Source organism: Tenrec ecaudatus, chromosome 1 (assembly GCF_050624435.1).
Source record: "Tenrec ecaudatus isolate mTenEca1 chromosome 1, mTenEca1.hap1, whole genome shotgun sequence".
NCBI lineage: Eukaryota > Metazoa > Chordata > Mammalia > Afrosoricida > Tenrecidae > Tenrec > Tenrec ecaudatus.
In genome coordinates this window covers 62,165,073-62,179,914 of record NC_134530.1, presented here as the reverse complement: position 1 = coordinate 62,179,914, position 14,842 = coordinate 62,165,073, and the positions used below count along the sequence as shown (strand labels likewise).

Here is a 14,842-nt window from a genome sequence, read left to right as displayed (position 1 = left end):
AAAATCCCATCTCGTGTGTCATTTGTCAGGCCCTTCATGATCTGGGCAGCACCTCCCTGCCCAGCCTTGTGTCACTCCTTTCCCTCCAGCCCCACCAACCTTCTTGCCGCCTCTGTGCAAACAAGCTCATTCGTGCTGCAATTGTTTTTCCTTCTGCCGGGCAGCCCCAGTCCCTAATGTTCACTTGGCTGGCTCTTCCTTGCTGCTCAGCTCTCAACTCAAATGTGCCCTCCAGGGCAGTGGTGCTATGGGTTAGGCATTGGGTTGGCAACCAACGGGGTCAAACCCACCAGGCACTCCAAGGGGGGAAGAAGAAGCTGTCTGGCTGCTTCATCTTCCATGTGGAGCCATGCTGAGACCCAAGTGAGACATTCAGCAGAGACCTGAGCCAAAAGCCACACTTGAAGAGTCGCACCTACGCTGAGAAGCTGCCACCACCATCGGATCCACAAGACTTTCCACCCACCAGCCTGTGATCATCTTGCATTCAACGTCATGGCATGTGTTGTGTGAGTCTGAAGAGGAATTTATGGTCTCGTATCAGACATAGGGGCTAATATCGGACTTAAGAACTTGATCTGGACCGGGCTGGGATGTTTTCTCTTTGATATAAAGCTCTCTCTTACACACACACCAAAAAGAAGCAGCAGCTGTCTGTTTCTGTAAAGGTTTACAGCTTCAGAAAGCCTGTCTAGACGATAGGGTCCCCATGAGTTGGAATGACCTTGATGGCAGTGGGTGGGTGGTATTTGATATATCAGTCTCCACCCAGGCCTGTCACATCACGCTACTTTATTGTCTTCAAAACATAATCTGATACTTTTGTATTTTCTAATTTATTTCTGCTTCCCCCTGCCCCCTTTCCAGTTCCATACATCATATCCCTTAGAAGGTAACCTCCATGAAATTGTTTGCTGCTTGTAGCCCCGACGTGGAGAACAAGGGCCTGGCACCCAGTAGGCACCCAGTTAATGCTCGTAATTCATAAATTACCCCTATCACTACCATCACAACCCCTGCTCCCACCCTGTAATCAGCTTTGCAAGGGCCTGGTTTTGTATGGTGAAACCCCTCTCTCGGGTTTTCCACCGCAGGCACAGTGTCGGCAATCACCACTTTTCTATCCCTCTCGATTCAGTGACAAATGGGAGTGTTCCTTCGCTGACACCTTATGCAGACCCCCGCGTTCATAGGTTTTATGGTATTCGTCTCCCTATTTCCCAGGCAGCACAGAGGTTCCAAGAGGCCTATCTGCCGTGATGGAAAGGTTCTATGTCTTCACTTTCCCAGGTGGAAGCCACGCACCATGTGTGGTTCGACATGGAATGGTGTCTGACAAGCTGATTTTTTTTTTTCATGACACTTAGTTGAAATGGCCCCAGGTGGCTCGTGACTATCAGCACAGTTTAGAAGGCTCGCCTAATAGAGAACAAACAACTAGTTTGTGGAAGAGTTAGAACCAGAACTTGTCATTCCAGTTCTCCGCGTGGTGTTTTCTGGACAGAGTGGTTGGTTGGTGTCATGGAGTCCACCCCAGCTTGTAGCAACCTCACATATAACAGAATAAAAGGTGACCCTGTCCTGCACCATCCGGGGCTTATGCTGGAGCCCATTGCTGTAGCCCCTGTGTCTGTCTGTCCGTCCATCCCGTTGATGGCCTTCCTCTATTTTGCTGATGCTCTGCTTTGCCAAGCGTGATGTCCTTCTCCAGGGACCGGCCTCTCCCTCCTTCCTCCCTTCTAAGGAGCTCCCTGCGTGCACTTTGCTCAAGATCTAGCAGCCGCACAGATGTGTGTTGTCAGATGGAATGAGCCTGAGTCTCCTGCATCCCAGTCCTGAGGGGGTTTCATGTCTAGATGGGGCTTCAGCCCACTCTTAGGTTTAAGAAAGAAAGAAAGTGAAGACATTGGCTGGGCCTTCATCTCATTGACCCAAAACCAGAGCCAATAATGAGCCAGAGTTAGAAGCTGTGACCAAGTAGATATGACAGAAGGCAGGTATCCTAGAGTCAGCTCTCGATTTGAACTGCCCAACTACTTGTGGGCTAGTGATTTGGGGCCACAGTCTCAAAGTCTCTGAGCCTCACTTCCTAATCTGTGCAATGGAAATCCTAAGAATTCCTCCTATGGTTTTCCTGAGGATTAAAGGAGGCAATGACTTAGCATACCATACATGTTAGGCCTCTAACTCCTCTTCCCACCCTCCCCACCCATGCTCAGGGGAGGTCATTTCTTTTACCCTCTCCATCCACAGACCCATGGGCAGTCTTGGGGTCATGAAGAGAGTGTTTTCTGGGCAATTTGCTAATCCACGTGGCCTGCAGGAGCCTAGCGCTCGGGTGAGCAATGCACCTGGAGAAGGAGGACGTGGTCTCGCTGGGAGAAGGAGGGCTTGTGGTTCCGGGCATCAGGGAGTGGTTCAGCACCTCAGAGAGGAAACTATGAGGGGGCCTTGATGGTCAGCACACAGGCCTCTGTTTGAAAACCTTCCCTAAGGGGTAGAAGAGCTGAGGACCTTGAGCAAGCCCCTTTCCACCATGACACAAGGAAGGCAATGTGGAGACCTGCTGGCCGGGTAGGGAGGCAGCCAGATCCCAGGCCAGTTACTGAGCTCTCAAAGTTCTGCTTCCAACCCGGGCCTCCAACACACCTGTTCCCCCAGAAAGCCAGCGGGGAGGACAGATGGGGAACAGGAACAGAGAGTCCAAGTGGCTGAGCCCCAGACCTTCCCAGGACACGTCCTCCTAGGCCCACGGAAATAGAGTGGAGAGGGAAATGTGAGCCCATCAGGGACTGGAAACAGAGAGGAAAAGGCCACAGGTCTCCTCCTCTGCTGGCCTCCGTCCCCCCAGGAGCTCTCCTAACCTTCTCTGGCTTCCAGACACCAAAGCCAAGACACAGACATTGACATTGACTGTGAGAGGGTTTGTGGATCAGAGGGGTAGGGGTCGCTACCGCATGTAAGAGACCTACTGTGTGCACTCATCCATTCCACAACTCCATGTGATAGGGAGCCAGTTACTCAAGAGATCAGAAGGCCAAGGTAAAAGTGACTACAGAGGCAGAAGAGCCCAAGTGTTAAGATTGTTTTTGGCAAAAGGGGGCTTTGGCATTCGGATGTAAGAATTACAATTTGAAGCTCTGCCATTATTTGTTGTCTCACTCTGCCTCCCTTTTCTCATCTTTAGAATGAGGATAAACATAATTATCGCATGAAATTGCTGGATGAGTGAGTGAGCTCTTCCATGTAAACAACTTATGTAGGAACTGAGGCAAAGGAAGCACTCAGGAAACATTGGCTTATTGCAATGCAGGCCGTTCAGGCGAGTCCCAAGCCTGAGAACAGAGCAGAGACCTAATCCTCTGCCTTCCATGTACCACTTTTCCCCCTCACTCATCCCACTATCACCCGGCGGGGCTGACTCACAGAGAGCCTACAGAACAGGGCAGGACTGCCCCTTTGGGTTTCGGAGACTGTAACTCTTGATGGGAGTAGAAAGCCCCGTTTTCCTCCCTCAGAGTAGCTGGTGGTTTTGAACTGCTGAACTTGTAGTTACTGGCCCAATGATAACCCCTATGCCATCAGCCCTCCATTTTTTAAAAAGGGTCTTACCTTCACCTTCCCTGAGCCCAGAGCAGACCTCATCCTTACCCTCTACATCACCCTGGTGACTTATCAGGGCTGGCAGACCCCTGCACCCACAAGGCCAACCCAGACCAATTCCTCAATGCCTGTTGATCTTAGGGCCAGAGGAAAGGCCCACCCACAGGCTGGACTCCAGAAAACTAGCTGGGAGTTTGGAGTGCAGATCGAAGTCGGGTATTGATGATGACATTTATGATGAGTCGGACATAGGGGGAAGTACTGAGAATGCAGCGGCCAACAAGATAGGCCCGGTGTCGGCCCTCAGGGAACTTAGGCAGCAACAACCCATGCTGAGGAACAAGCCATGATTTCATGGTGAAAGGAAACCTGCCCTGGAGGGCAATTTGGAGTAGGAGGCCAGGCAGGCAGTTCAGGGTAGGGCCCTCAGAAGGGAGGGAGGGAGGGAGTGGGTCCCTAACCTGAGAACTTGGGGGGATCCAGCCTCGGGAGGGGATCCTCTGTGGGGATGTGAGTCTCTACTCCGGAAACGAAGACACAGCAAACGCACTGCCCTGGCACCCACAGAGCAACCGGATCTGCTCTCCAAGTCAGAGGTTATTGCCAGGGACGGCTTGTCGTTTCTTGTTTTGCACGCTGACCACACGGCCTCCTCCCTCCCCCTCCTAAAGCTATTTATTCCCAGTGAAGAGCTTTGGGACCCCAGCGGGGTGGCCGCCAGCACCTAGAGAGAGGCCTTGGTTCCTGGCTGGCAGCAACCACCCTCTCAAGTTCAGAGGGGGCGGGGGTGGGGGTGGGGGAATAGGGGGGCAGAGAGGCAGAAACTATCCCTTCTCCAACATGATCTCTGCCCCACCCCATCCACTCACAAGCCTCCCAGCCCTCCCTGAAACGCCCAGGGATCCAAGGGCCAAGGATTAGGGTCCCCCCTGGGCCTCAAAGGTCAAGACTATTCCTGGCCACCGTGGAAGCCTAGGCAGGGTTTTGAAGTGCCAGGGTGCAGCTGGGGCGGGCAGGTGCTCACTCGGAGTTGAGAGATGAGATTCTTTGAAGGTCAGTGCCCTATAGGGGCGCCAGAGCACACCTGGGTTCCCACTGACCGGCCGCATGGAGCCCACCTCCTCCCCCCGGCTGGGTCAAGGCCTTCCCCAAACACGAGCTGAGCGTGGCCGCTGGGGAAACGCCGGGGCAGGGGGCAAACAGAGAGCACGAGGACGGGGACGCTTCGGTGCTCAAACCGACCCTGGGCTGCGTGGGGGTCTGTGTCGCCTGGCTGGGGTCGAAGACGGCCGTCTCCCGCCCGCAGCGGGGGCGGGACGAGAGGACAGCGGCGGCTGCAGGGAGGCGGCAGGGGCGGGGTCCTGACCGCCAGGAAGGTTGGGAGAGCCAGGTTAGGCTGGGCCGGGGAGGGGGTTGGGGCGACCAGACCCAACGGGCGGTGTCGGGGGGGGGGCGGGGGGCGGGGCCCGGGCCTGGCCCCCAGCAGACGGCTTGGGGGGCCGGGGGGCGGGGTCGCGGCGGGGCGGGCTCCCAGCTCACTTCCTCGGGGTGGGGTTGGGGCCACGCTCTCACTCGCCCACACCGTCCATCGGCAGCCGGCCGTCTGTCCGGCAGCTCGCTCGGCGGCCGCTCAGCCCGGCCCGCAGGTAGGAACCGTGCCCCTCTCCCGCGTCGCTGCCCGCCCCCCCGCACGAGCGCTGCACCCCGCTGCTGCCGCCCGCTTGGAGGTGCGCTCCCCGCCGCGCCGGTCCGAATCCCAGCCCAGACCCGGCTCGCAGGGACTGGCCCCCAAGGGTTCCGGGCGGCTGCGGCCCCCGCCCCTGCCCAGGTCCGGCCCCGGGCACGCGGGGAGCCGGGCGCTGGGCTCGGAGCGCAGGCCGGGGCTGTCTCCGGAGGGGCGGGAGAGGGGGCCACGTTGAAACCGGAGGGAGAGACGGACGGTGCGGCCTGCAGCGACCCCGAGAGTGGGAGAAACTGAGGCTGGCCAGGCCCTGGGTGGAGCCGGACTGGGACGCGCGCGGCTGACTAAGGCGCCTTCGGCGGAGAGACTGAAAATCCCGACAGAGACTTGGGTGTCCAGAGGCACCGAGAGACGGAATCCGGGCACTGGGACGGATAGGGGTTGGTGGCGCTTTTTAAGAAAAGACCTAAAAAAAAAAACGAAAGAAAAGACTTCAGGGGACCCCTTAGTAAGCACATTGCTAGGTGCTCGGAGACTTTTGTTTCCTTCGCTTCCTGGTGGAGTTCCGTCTCCAGTTCCCAGGGTGGCGTTGGGAGACACCTGGAGACCAAGACCCGGGTCTCGGCCGAGGCAGACACCCAGAGAGGCGATGGCCCCCGTTGGGGGAAGGCCAAACGGGCAGGGGGAGGCAGCGAGATGCTGAGCGGAGCCGGAACCTCAGAGGCTGAGGTTTCGTGGCGGCGGAGAGGTTGGCAGGCTAGCTGGCTGGCAGCATCCCAGACCAACCGTAGACCCGGGCCGGGAAAGAGGGGGACGCCAGAATGGCCCCAAGACAATCAGATTGAGATCACGGGCCACCAAGCCGGCCCCAGCTTATTTTTAAACTCAGATCTCGGACGTGCCGCTTCAGCCCTGGGGGACCCGGGGTGAATGAACTGTCCCTCTTCTGTCCCTGAGAGCCGCCACCGCCAGATCCTGTGTCCCATCCCCCTTCGCCTAAACTGCCCTGACTTCCAGGCTCTATCGGGGAGGGAAGGGGAGAGAGGAGTTCGTGGTTGGTGCCTGGTAGCAGGAGATGGGGGGTGGGGATGGGGTTGATTTCACCCCTTAAGTCTCCTGTCAACTCCTGGGGGCTGGGGGCGGGGTCTCTGGTGATCCTGGCTCACAGCTGTGGGGCCCTCCTGGGCAGTGGAGGAGGGGAGCAGAGTGGTTGGCATGGGTGGTTGGAAAGGCTGCTGGGTGTCCTCTAGTGGCAGAGCTGGCAGCAGGGGGGTAAGAGGAGAGAAGAGCCAAGCCGGAGTCACAGTGACACTAACCCAGGCCTCCTGCGCCCTGGCCCTAGATGGCTGCCCACCAGCGTTCCCAGGCAGAGACGGAGTAAGGGTTCCCGTCTGAGTGGCTTGAGCCCTGGGCGCTCTGACTGCCTGAGCAACCTTGGGTACACCTCCTGGTGCTCAGCTGGAGAGTGGGGCCTGCCTTCTGTGAGGCCTGGTGCGATGGTGGGTGGGAATGTGCTTGGGAGGGATCCAGTGGGGGGTATGGTGTCTTTGGGAGAACTTGCAGGCAGGCTGGGCTCACTGGAGCAGGGTGGCAGGGCCAGAGCCACTACCAGCCCTCCTGGTCTTCACAGTGAGCTCCACGGGCCTGAGGCCTCCTCTGCTCCCCTTGTAGAAATGGAGGTTCTCTCCTTGCTCCCCAGTCCTGGCCTTACACAGAACGAAAGGGCCAAAGCCAAGCCAGCTCCCTTTTCCGGGTGTCTTAAGGATCTAGTGCTGTCAGAACAGAAGTTCAAAGTCGGGGTACCAGCTCTTGGGGAAGGTGTTCTCTCTCTGCCAGCCCTGGAGGAAGGTCCTTGTCTCTTTTGAGCCGCTACTCTTGGCGCAAGCTCTTGTGATTGACCGCCCCCCACCCCGCCTTCTCCCTTCTTGGCTTCTAGCTTTATTCTCTTCTATCTCTCAAAAGAGATGGACTCAGAAACGCTCCAGACTAATCCTGCCGCATTCACACAACAAAGGGAGCCCCTTCCCCAGGGGGTTCTAAGCACAGGCAGAAACTAAACCAAACCAGTTCCTACTGAGTAAATTCCTGGTGTGAAGGAGCCCAAATGGGATAGTGGTTCTTCCCTGGCAGTGAGTTGATAGAGGCTCTTGACTGTATGTGCAGGCAGACTAGAACTGCCCCCATCGGGTTTCCAAGGCTGTAAATCTTGCCAGAAGCAGATGGCTCCGTCTTTCTCCCCCAGAGCATCTGGTAGGTTGGCACCACTGCCCTTTCAGTTAGCAGCCAAGCACCTAACCTCTGTGCCATGCAGCCAGGCAGAAAGATTAGCATGTATAGCATGTCTTTCAGAGGGAGCCATCTCCATTTCTACATCCAGGCCTGCCTGAGAAACCCAAACCAAACGCACAGTCATCAAGTCAATGCCGATTCACAGCGACCCTTACAGGACAGGGTCGGATGCCCCTGTGAGTTTCTGAGACTGCAGCTGTGCACAGCAGAAAGGCCTGGGTTTCTCCCTTGGAGTGGCTGATGGTTTCAAACTGTTGACCTTGTGGATCACAGCCCAATGTGTAACCACTATGCCACTAGGGCTCTTGCCATTGACTCTCAAAATGAAGGTGGGACTAATCATGAAAAGACTCAGCAAATCTTCCCTGAGTGCTTGCTACCTGCCAGGTGCTGGACAAGAAGCCCCCATTTAATACCAACAACAGCCTTAAGAGGTAGGAAGCCTTCGTGGCGCATTGTCTTCAGCGGGGACTTGCCCAAGGTCACCCTGCTAGCCAGTGAAGGAGCTAGGACTGAGGCCCAGGGCTGTGACGTTTCTCCACACAAGTCCACTAGCCAGCCATTCGGAGCTCCAGTGCCAGGTGTGTGGGTCTAGGTCCAGGTGGTGTGTGTGTGTGTGTGTTATACTGATAGTGGTTGGAGGGGACTGAGAGCCATCTGACAGACTGAACAGCCTCCCTGCCCGCCCTGCTCCTCATCCACACCTGCCCTCCAGTCTGGAAAGGACATGGTCCCTACAATCCCCCCTCCCCCTACCAAGCCCTGCCAGGGAAGGGGTGGGGGGTGCAGGGGGATGGGCAGAGACAGGTGGGCCTTGATAGTGCCCTTCATTCTGTCCTCACCAGAGCCCAGCTGAACAGACTAGGGGATTCTGGGAAGGAAAGAAGCCACGCCCATGACCTATTTGGGGTGCCTCTCTCTCTTAGTGACTGATAGCTGCTTCCCAGAGGGCGGGGTGGGGGCCGGGGGTCCAGGGCTAGCCTGGGCCTGGGAAGGTGGTGGAGGCTGCCCTGGTGGCCAAGCCAGGAAGGAAGGAAAGAACCCCAGGCCCTCCCGGACACAGGGCCCCACACTCCACCTCCATGGCCCCCTCCTGCCAGGTTGGTGACAGCCCAGCCCAACCTTGCCTCAGATGTGAGGCCAGAGGAAACGGGCGGGCGTGGGGGTAGGCCACTGAACGGAAAGGCACCTGGTCCAGCATCCCTGAAATCCCTGGAGGCTTTGAAGCCTGGCACAGAGCCGACACTAGGTGCTGGAGCACCCATTGCACAGAAGGGAAGGTGAGCAGTCCCAAGAGCCAGCCCTTGAGAGGAGCCAGCTCCCCGCTGCCTCCCAGGCTTGGGGTGTCTGCTGGCGCCTGGAGTCTGGACTCCAAGCCAGAACAAGGCTCGCCCACTTGTGGTGGCTGAAAAGAAGAGGGCTTTTCCTTCAACTTGATCCAGGACCTACTCTTCTGGGACGCCAGCACTCGCTGGGCTGGCGTCTAGGAGGGCTCCTTTGTGTGTGTCTCTCTCACTTCCCCTTCTCAGACTCATCTGTGGCTGCCTTTCAGGGCTTCCTCCCAGTGTGTCCTGCTGGCCTGCCCGCCTGGATCCTGGCCCTTAGAGAGCCCGCTTCATGGCAGAGGAGCAGGCGGCCAGAGCTGGGGAGCACTGACTTTGGGGGTCCAGTGCAGTCAGAGGCGGTAGAAGGGGCTGGGAACCCCACTTCCCTACATCCCCCTGCACCATCCCCCATGCTCCTGTTCCAGAGGCAGCTGTGTATGACCTCATCCCGCAAACATGCTTTGTTCCTGAGAAATGGAAAGTGTCTGAGGTTTGGTGGGGGGCTGGGTGTCTGTAGCTCAGGGCTCCCCTCGCCTCACTCCCCCACCTAAGGGGGGCCTGAATTAGGGGGAAATGTCTTCAGTGGCTCCCCCTCCCTTCCCCTTTACTCCTGGCCCAAGCCCTTAGAAGTGAGCAGAGCTGGGAAGAGACGGTCAGAGGAGACATGAGGGACACAGTGACCCTGGGGCTGTACCAGATGGGGGTAGGGATGGGCACACCCCTCTTTCTGCCTTCATTTCCTCCCCAGGCACCTCATTTCCCATTTTGCTCTCCTGTTTGCTGGCTATCCTTGACATCTGGCCTTCTGGGCTCTCACAGCTGCTGCAGATGTTGCTGGCCAAGGCTGCCCAGGCTGGTGTGACCAAAGACACAACACAGCAAGGGTGGAGGAGCCGAGGGCAGAGGGCCCAGCTGGGGAAGCCCACATTCAGCTTGCAGGATTTCCTTCCTGCTGAAGCCCAGGCTGTGCCTCTGAAGCGCCTGCTTCTTGGCTGATTCTCCTGGGAGGGCAGGCCAGTACTCCATACCCTCAGGCGTGCCCACGCTCCCTTGTCAAGCAGCCGGCCAGCAGGTCACCACTTCCTGGACCAGGAGAGGAGAGGAAACCAGCCCCATCCTTAGACCCCCGACCCTCACCCAAGAGATCCAATAGAAGTTCATGTATCCACATCCCTCGGATTCTTTCTGGGAGTCAACCGAGGGTGGGTCCACTGGTCAGATAGGGTAGAGTGGGGTAGCTTCTTGCCCTGACTCCTGTCCCAAATGCAAGCCCACAGCCAGTGAGTCCATTCTGACTCAGCGACCCTACAGGATGTTTCCACGACATCTTTCGAGAGCAGACAGCCTCGCCTTTTGCCTATAGAGTGGCTGGTGGGTTTGAACCTACAACCATGCAGGGAGTAGCCCCACACTTAACCCACTGTGTGCCGCCAGAGCTCCTTAACCTTCAGGTAAAATCAAATCCAATGCCATTGAATTGACTCCTACTCAACATGAAGACTCTAAGTCAGTGGTTCTCAACCTTCCTAATGCCGCGGCCCTTTAATACAGTTCCTTATGTTGTGGTGACCCCAACCATAAAATTCTTTTTTTTTTTTAATAAAATTTTCATTGCTACTTCCTCCTTCTAATTTTGCTACAAATCATGCAACCCCTGTGAAAGGGTCATTCGACTCCCAAAGGGGTCACAATGCACAGGTTGACACCTGCTGCTCCAGGTAGCGTTTTTGAGGCAGGTGGATTTGAACCACTGACTTTTGGGTTCGTGGCCAGGTGCTTTAACTGCTGCACCACCAGTGCTCCTTACAGTTGGGGCAGTGGTTGCTAAACTTAGGCTGGGGCAGGAAATGAATCATTGACCCAGGAAAAGCCCCCTCCCCTCCCCTCCCCTCTCCTGATGTGACCGGGCCTAGATAAGAAAACAACTTCTGCTTCCTGGTTCTTTCCTGGCCCTGGCCGGCCCCCACCTTTAAATACAGAACTAGCCCTACTGGACGCCTACAGTCCCAGAGGCACCCCAGGCTCATCGTTCCCCCCCCCCCACCCCACCCCCGCTCTGAGCTGTCATTTCCAGTGCCTGCTTCCTTTCTGGGAGGCAAAGGACTGCGGCATAGTTCCTCTGGGTGACCCCTGCCCATCTCGTGCTCCTACCAGGGCCCCCCCACTGCACTGCCATGAGCGAGGCCTTTGACTGCGCGAAATGCGGGGAGTCCCTGTATGGCCGCAAGTACATCCAGACGGACGGCGGTCCCCACTGCGTGCCCTGCTATGACAACACCTTTGCCAACACCTGTGCTGAGTGCCAGGAGCTGATCGGGCATGACTCCAGGGTAAGGGCCAGACCAGCAGGCAGGGAGTGGAGCGGGGGTGGAGGCTGGTGGGAGGGCGGGGGTCAAAGGTGGCTGCACCAGGCCCTGGGGTGTCCGTGCCCCTGCTGTGCTCCCTGCAGGAGCTGTTCTATGAAGACCGCCACTTCCATGAGGGCTGCTTCCGATGCTGCCGCTGCCAGCGCTCCCTGGCCGACGAGCCCTTCACCTGTCAGGACAGTGAGCTGCTCTGCAATGACTGCTACTGCAGTGCCTTCTCCTCGCAGTGCTCTGCCTGTGGGGAGACCGTCATGCCCGGTACGTGCCCGGGGTCCCCGGAAGCAGGCACTGGCATCTCTGTCAGACTCTGCCTCTGTGAGCTAAGACACATGGAGGCTTGGATGCGTTCAGACCCGCACCCTCACAGGAGGGTCTGGGAAATTCAGTGTGTGCCATACTTGTCTGCTCTCGGCGCTTCATATGCAGGGGTCTAACAGGCCCAGGGAGACACATGACAGCTTAGCATGTGGAGGAACTGACACGCTTGCTATGTTCCTGAGGGTTTGGGGTGTACTGGTCCAGCAGGCCTGATACACATGTGGGCCCTTAGCATACATAAAAATGAATGTGTTTTGGTACCTGTGGGAGATAAAGGTGTGCTAAGACTCATGCCTGGTGAGACAGATAACCAGAGGGCTTAGCATGGGTGGGTACGTCGTAGACTGAGGGCTTAGCCGGGGTGGAGAATGGCATGCCTGGAATAGGTAAAGGTGTAGCATGTACTGAAGCTAGCATGCACTAGGCATTAGAACTTCTTGTGGGCAGATTTGCTTGGCTGGCTTATTGGGGGGTGGGGGGGGGTCTTTGTGTATAAGGCCCTGGATGGCATGCATGATTTGTACCAGAACAAGGGTAGTGATCCAGCGGTGCTGTGGAAGGACTGGCGATAGCTCTCAACAGGCCCCTGCCTGCCTGTGAAGATGAGGTCTGCTCTGTTAAATGCAGGGCTGCACGAATTGACATCAAATCCATGGCAATGGCGTTTGGTTTGGTTGTGCGTGTGTGTACAGGAACCCTGGAGGTGTGGTTACGAGTTGGGCTGCTAACCACAAAGTCAGCAGTTTGAGACGGGAGAAAGAAGAGGCTCTCTGGTCCCATGGAGTACAGTCTCGGAAACCCACAGGGGCTGGTCTACCCTGTCCTACAAAGATCACGTTGGGAAACCAACTCGAGGGCAGTGAATTTGGTTTGGGTTTGAATGTGCGTGTGTGATCCTGTCCGGTACCTGAGAACGCAGCCTATACCTAGATTCCTGCCTGTTCCATGGAGACGTGATAGGTACTGAGGTAACCATGGCTCGTGCATCTGGAGGCTTACACGTACCCCCAGGCCCTCATGTCTAGGTTCTGGGGGGCCTACAACAGGCCAAGCACTCATGTCACGGGGGGGGGAGGGGGTGAAGATGTGTGGAAGTTTCCAAGAACTGAACTCACTGCCGTCGAGCACAGTAACTCTGTACGGGAGTAGAAAGCCTTATCTTTCTCCCCAGGAGTGCCTAGTGGTTTTGAACTGCTCACCTTAGCAGTTAGCAGCCCAACGAGTAACCACTAGGGCTTCCTTGTGGGAGGTTCCCATGACGGCAATAGGTATATGGTGGAGTCCTGCTGCATTTGCCTGGACACCGCTCTGCTCTGCTAAGGGAGCAGGAGAGCCTCTTCTGGGAGGCTAGTGGCAGAGGATGCTCTGAGTGGGACTCCCGTTTCCTACAGGATCCCGGAAGCTGGAGTATGGAGGCCAGACGTGGCATGAGCACTGCTTCCTGTGCAGCGGCTGTGAGGAGCCCCTGGGCGCCCGCTCTTTCGTGCCCGACAAGGGTGGTCACTACTGCGTGCCCTGTTATGAGAACAAGTTTGCGCCTCGCTGTGCCCGCTGCAATAAGGTGGGACCGGGGGGTGCTAACCTCTACTACACCCACGGGTTGGGGGTGAGCAGAACTCCCTTGTGGGCTGGCTGTCCCCCTTCTCCCAGCTGATGGGTGCTGCCCCCACAGACGCTGACGCAGGGAGGCGTGACATACCGTGACCAGCCCTGGCATCGAGAATGCCTGGTCTGCACGGGGTGCCAGACACCCCTGGCAGGACAGCAGTTCACCTCCAAGGATGAAGATCCCTACTGCGTGGCCTGTTTTGGAGAACTCTTTGCACCCAAGTGCAGCAGCTGCAAGCGCCCCATCACAGGTGGGACCGGGGTCCAAAACAGGGTGGGCAGGGCTCAGGGCTTGCACCTGGGTGAGGCTGAGGGCCAGGCCGAACTGGGGTCTGCAGAACTAACCTCGGGCCTCCCTCTAGGACTTGGTGGGGGCAAGTACGTGTCCTTCGAAGAGCGCCGCTGGCACCACAGCTGCTTCTCCTGCGCCCGCTGCTCCACCTCCCTGGTGGGCCAAGGCTTCGTGCCCGACGGAGACCACGTGCTGTGCCAGGGCTGCAGCCAGGCAGGACCCTGAGGCAGGGCTCCTGGGCCCAGCCCCTCCCACAGTGGGGTTCCAGGACTGTGGCTCCCGCCCAGACCACCTGTGGGGCCCTTCCTCCCAATGGGACTGCCCCTGGGCTCCAGGATTCTCTGCCTCATCCCCACATCTCCAAACTGCACCCCCTGACCCAGGGGTCCCCTACACCCAGCCGGACTCCAGATCTCGACTCAGCCCAGTCCCCGCGATGCATGGTCTTATTACCAAGTCCCCTTCTCAGATCAGGGCTCTAGACCCCAGCTTTCCAAACCTGGACCCTGGAACCCAAACCCCTCCCCCAACCCTAGCCTAAACTCCAAAGACAAATTCTCCAGGAGGTGCCTGAGAAGTCCTCAAAAGTGCACTACAAGGGGGCTTCAAAAAGTTCGTGGAAGAAAACCCCACCCATCATCTTTTCCATTTTTCTACAAACTTTTGAAGTTCCCTCCAGTACCCAGATCTGACCTCCGCACCCCATGCCCAGTGCTGGGCCTGTCCAGGTAGCAGGACAGGAGATTGCTGACTGGGTGTGAGTCCTGGGATGCAGGTGTTCCGCGTCCATCAAGTGTCTTTGCATTTCATTGTCTTGCCCAGAGATGGGCAGAGGGGTGGCCCCCCTACTCCCTGCTCCAGAATCTGCAATAAAGCAGTTTGAGGGGGCACAGCTTCCGGGTGTTTGTGGGGTTGGGGGACGTCGGGGAGCGGAAAGGGAGCTTCTATCGTCATGGTCACGTTATCCATCAGCCAAGGAGGGCAGGGCAGTCAGTCCTCTTCCGGGCAGGGCCGAGGGGGAGGGGCCAGGACTTGGGGTGGGAAGGTTCCCGAAGGAGGGATCCCCTCGCAGCCACCAGCCCTCCCTGCTGCCAGCGGGAGGTTTTTTCCACCACGTAGAGAAGGGAGGGGTGGGAAGAGGGTTCCTGATAGGAAGGGGATAATGGAGGAGGCGGGGTCCTCCCTGATACAGATCGCCCCCTCCTCCATGAGTAGTCCTCCAATCCCGCAGGCCATCTTGGCCTAGTCCCCAGTCTAGGCCCAGACCCTCCGCCCGCTTGCCCCCCCCCTTCCCAGGGATTAGCGGGGGCGGCCCGGGATCCGCTCTCGCCGCCGCCGCACGTTTTTTTGCCAAAAAAGG

General features: G+C 57.6%; 1 protein-coding gene across 2 annotated transcripts; it reads left to right on the top strand.

Annotated features, from left to right (window-relative positions):
- The first annotated feature begins 4,969 nt into the window (after window positions 1–4,969).
- FHL3 (four and a half LIM domains 3) lies at window positions 4,970–14,374 on the top strand. Of its 2 annotated transcripts, none has more exons than XM_075554143.1 (6): window positions 4,970–4,993; window positions 11,053–11,228; window positions 11,348–11,522; window positions 12,974–13,143; window positions 13,255–13,441; window positions 13,553–14,374. In XM_075554143.1, the coding sequence occupies exons 2-6, from the start codon at window positions 11,073–11,075 to the stop codon at window positions 13,705–13,707; spliced, it is 843 nt and encodes a 280-aa protein (XP_075410258.1). In that variant the 5' UTR covers window positions 4,970–4,993; window positions 11,053–11,072; the 3' UTR covers window positions 13,708–14,374. The 2 variants fall into 2 exon arrangements, with proteins under 2 accessions (XP_075410258.1, XP_075410255.1); XM_075554140.1 differs by lacking the exon at window positions 4,970–4,993 and adding an exon at window positions 5,135–5,249.
- The last annotated feature ends 468 nt before the right edge of the window (window positions 14,375–14,842 follow it).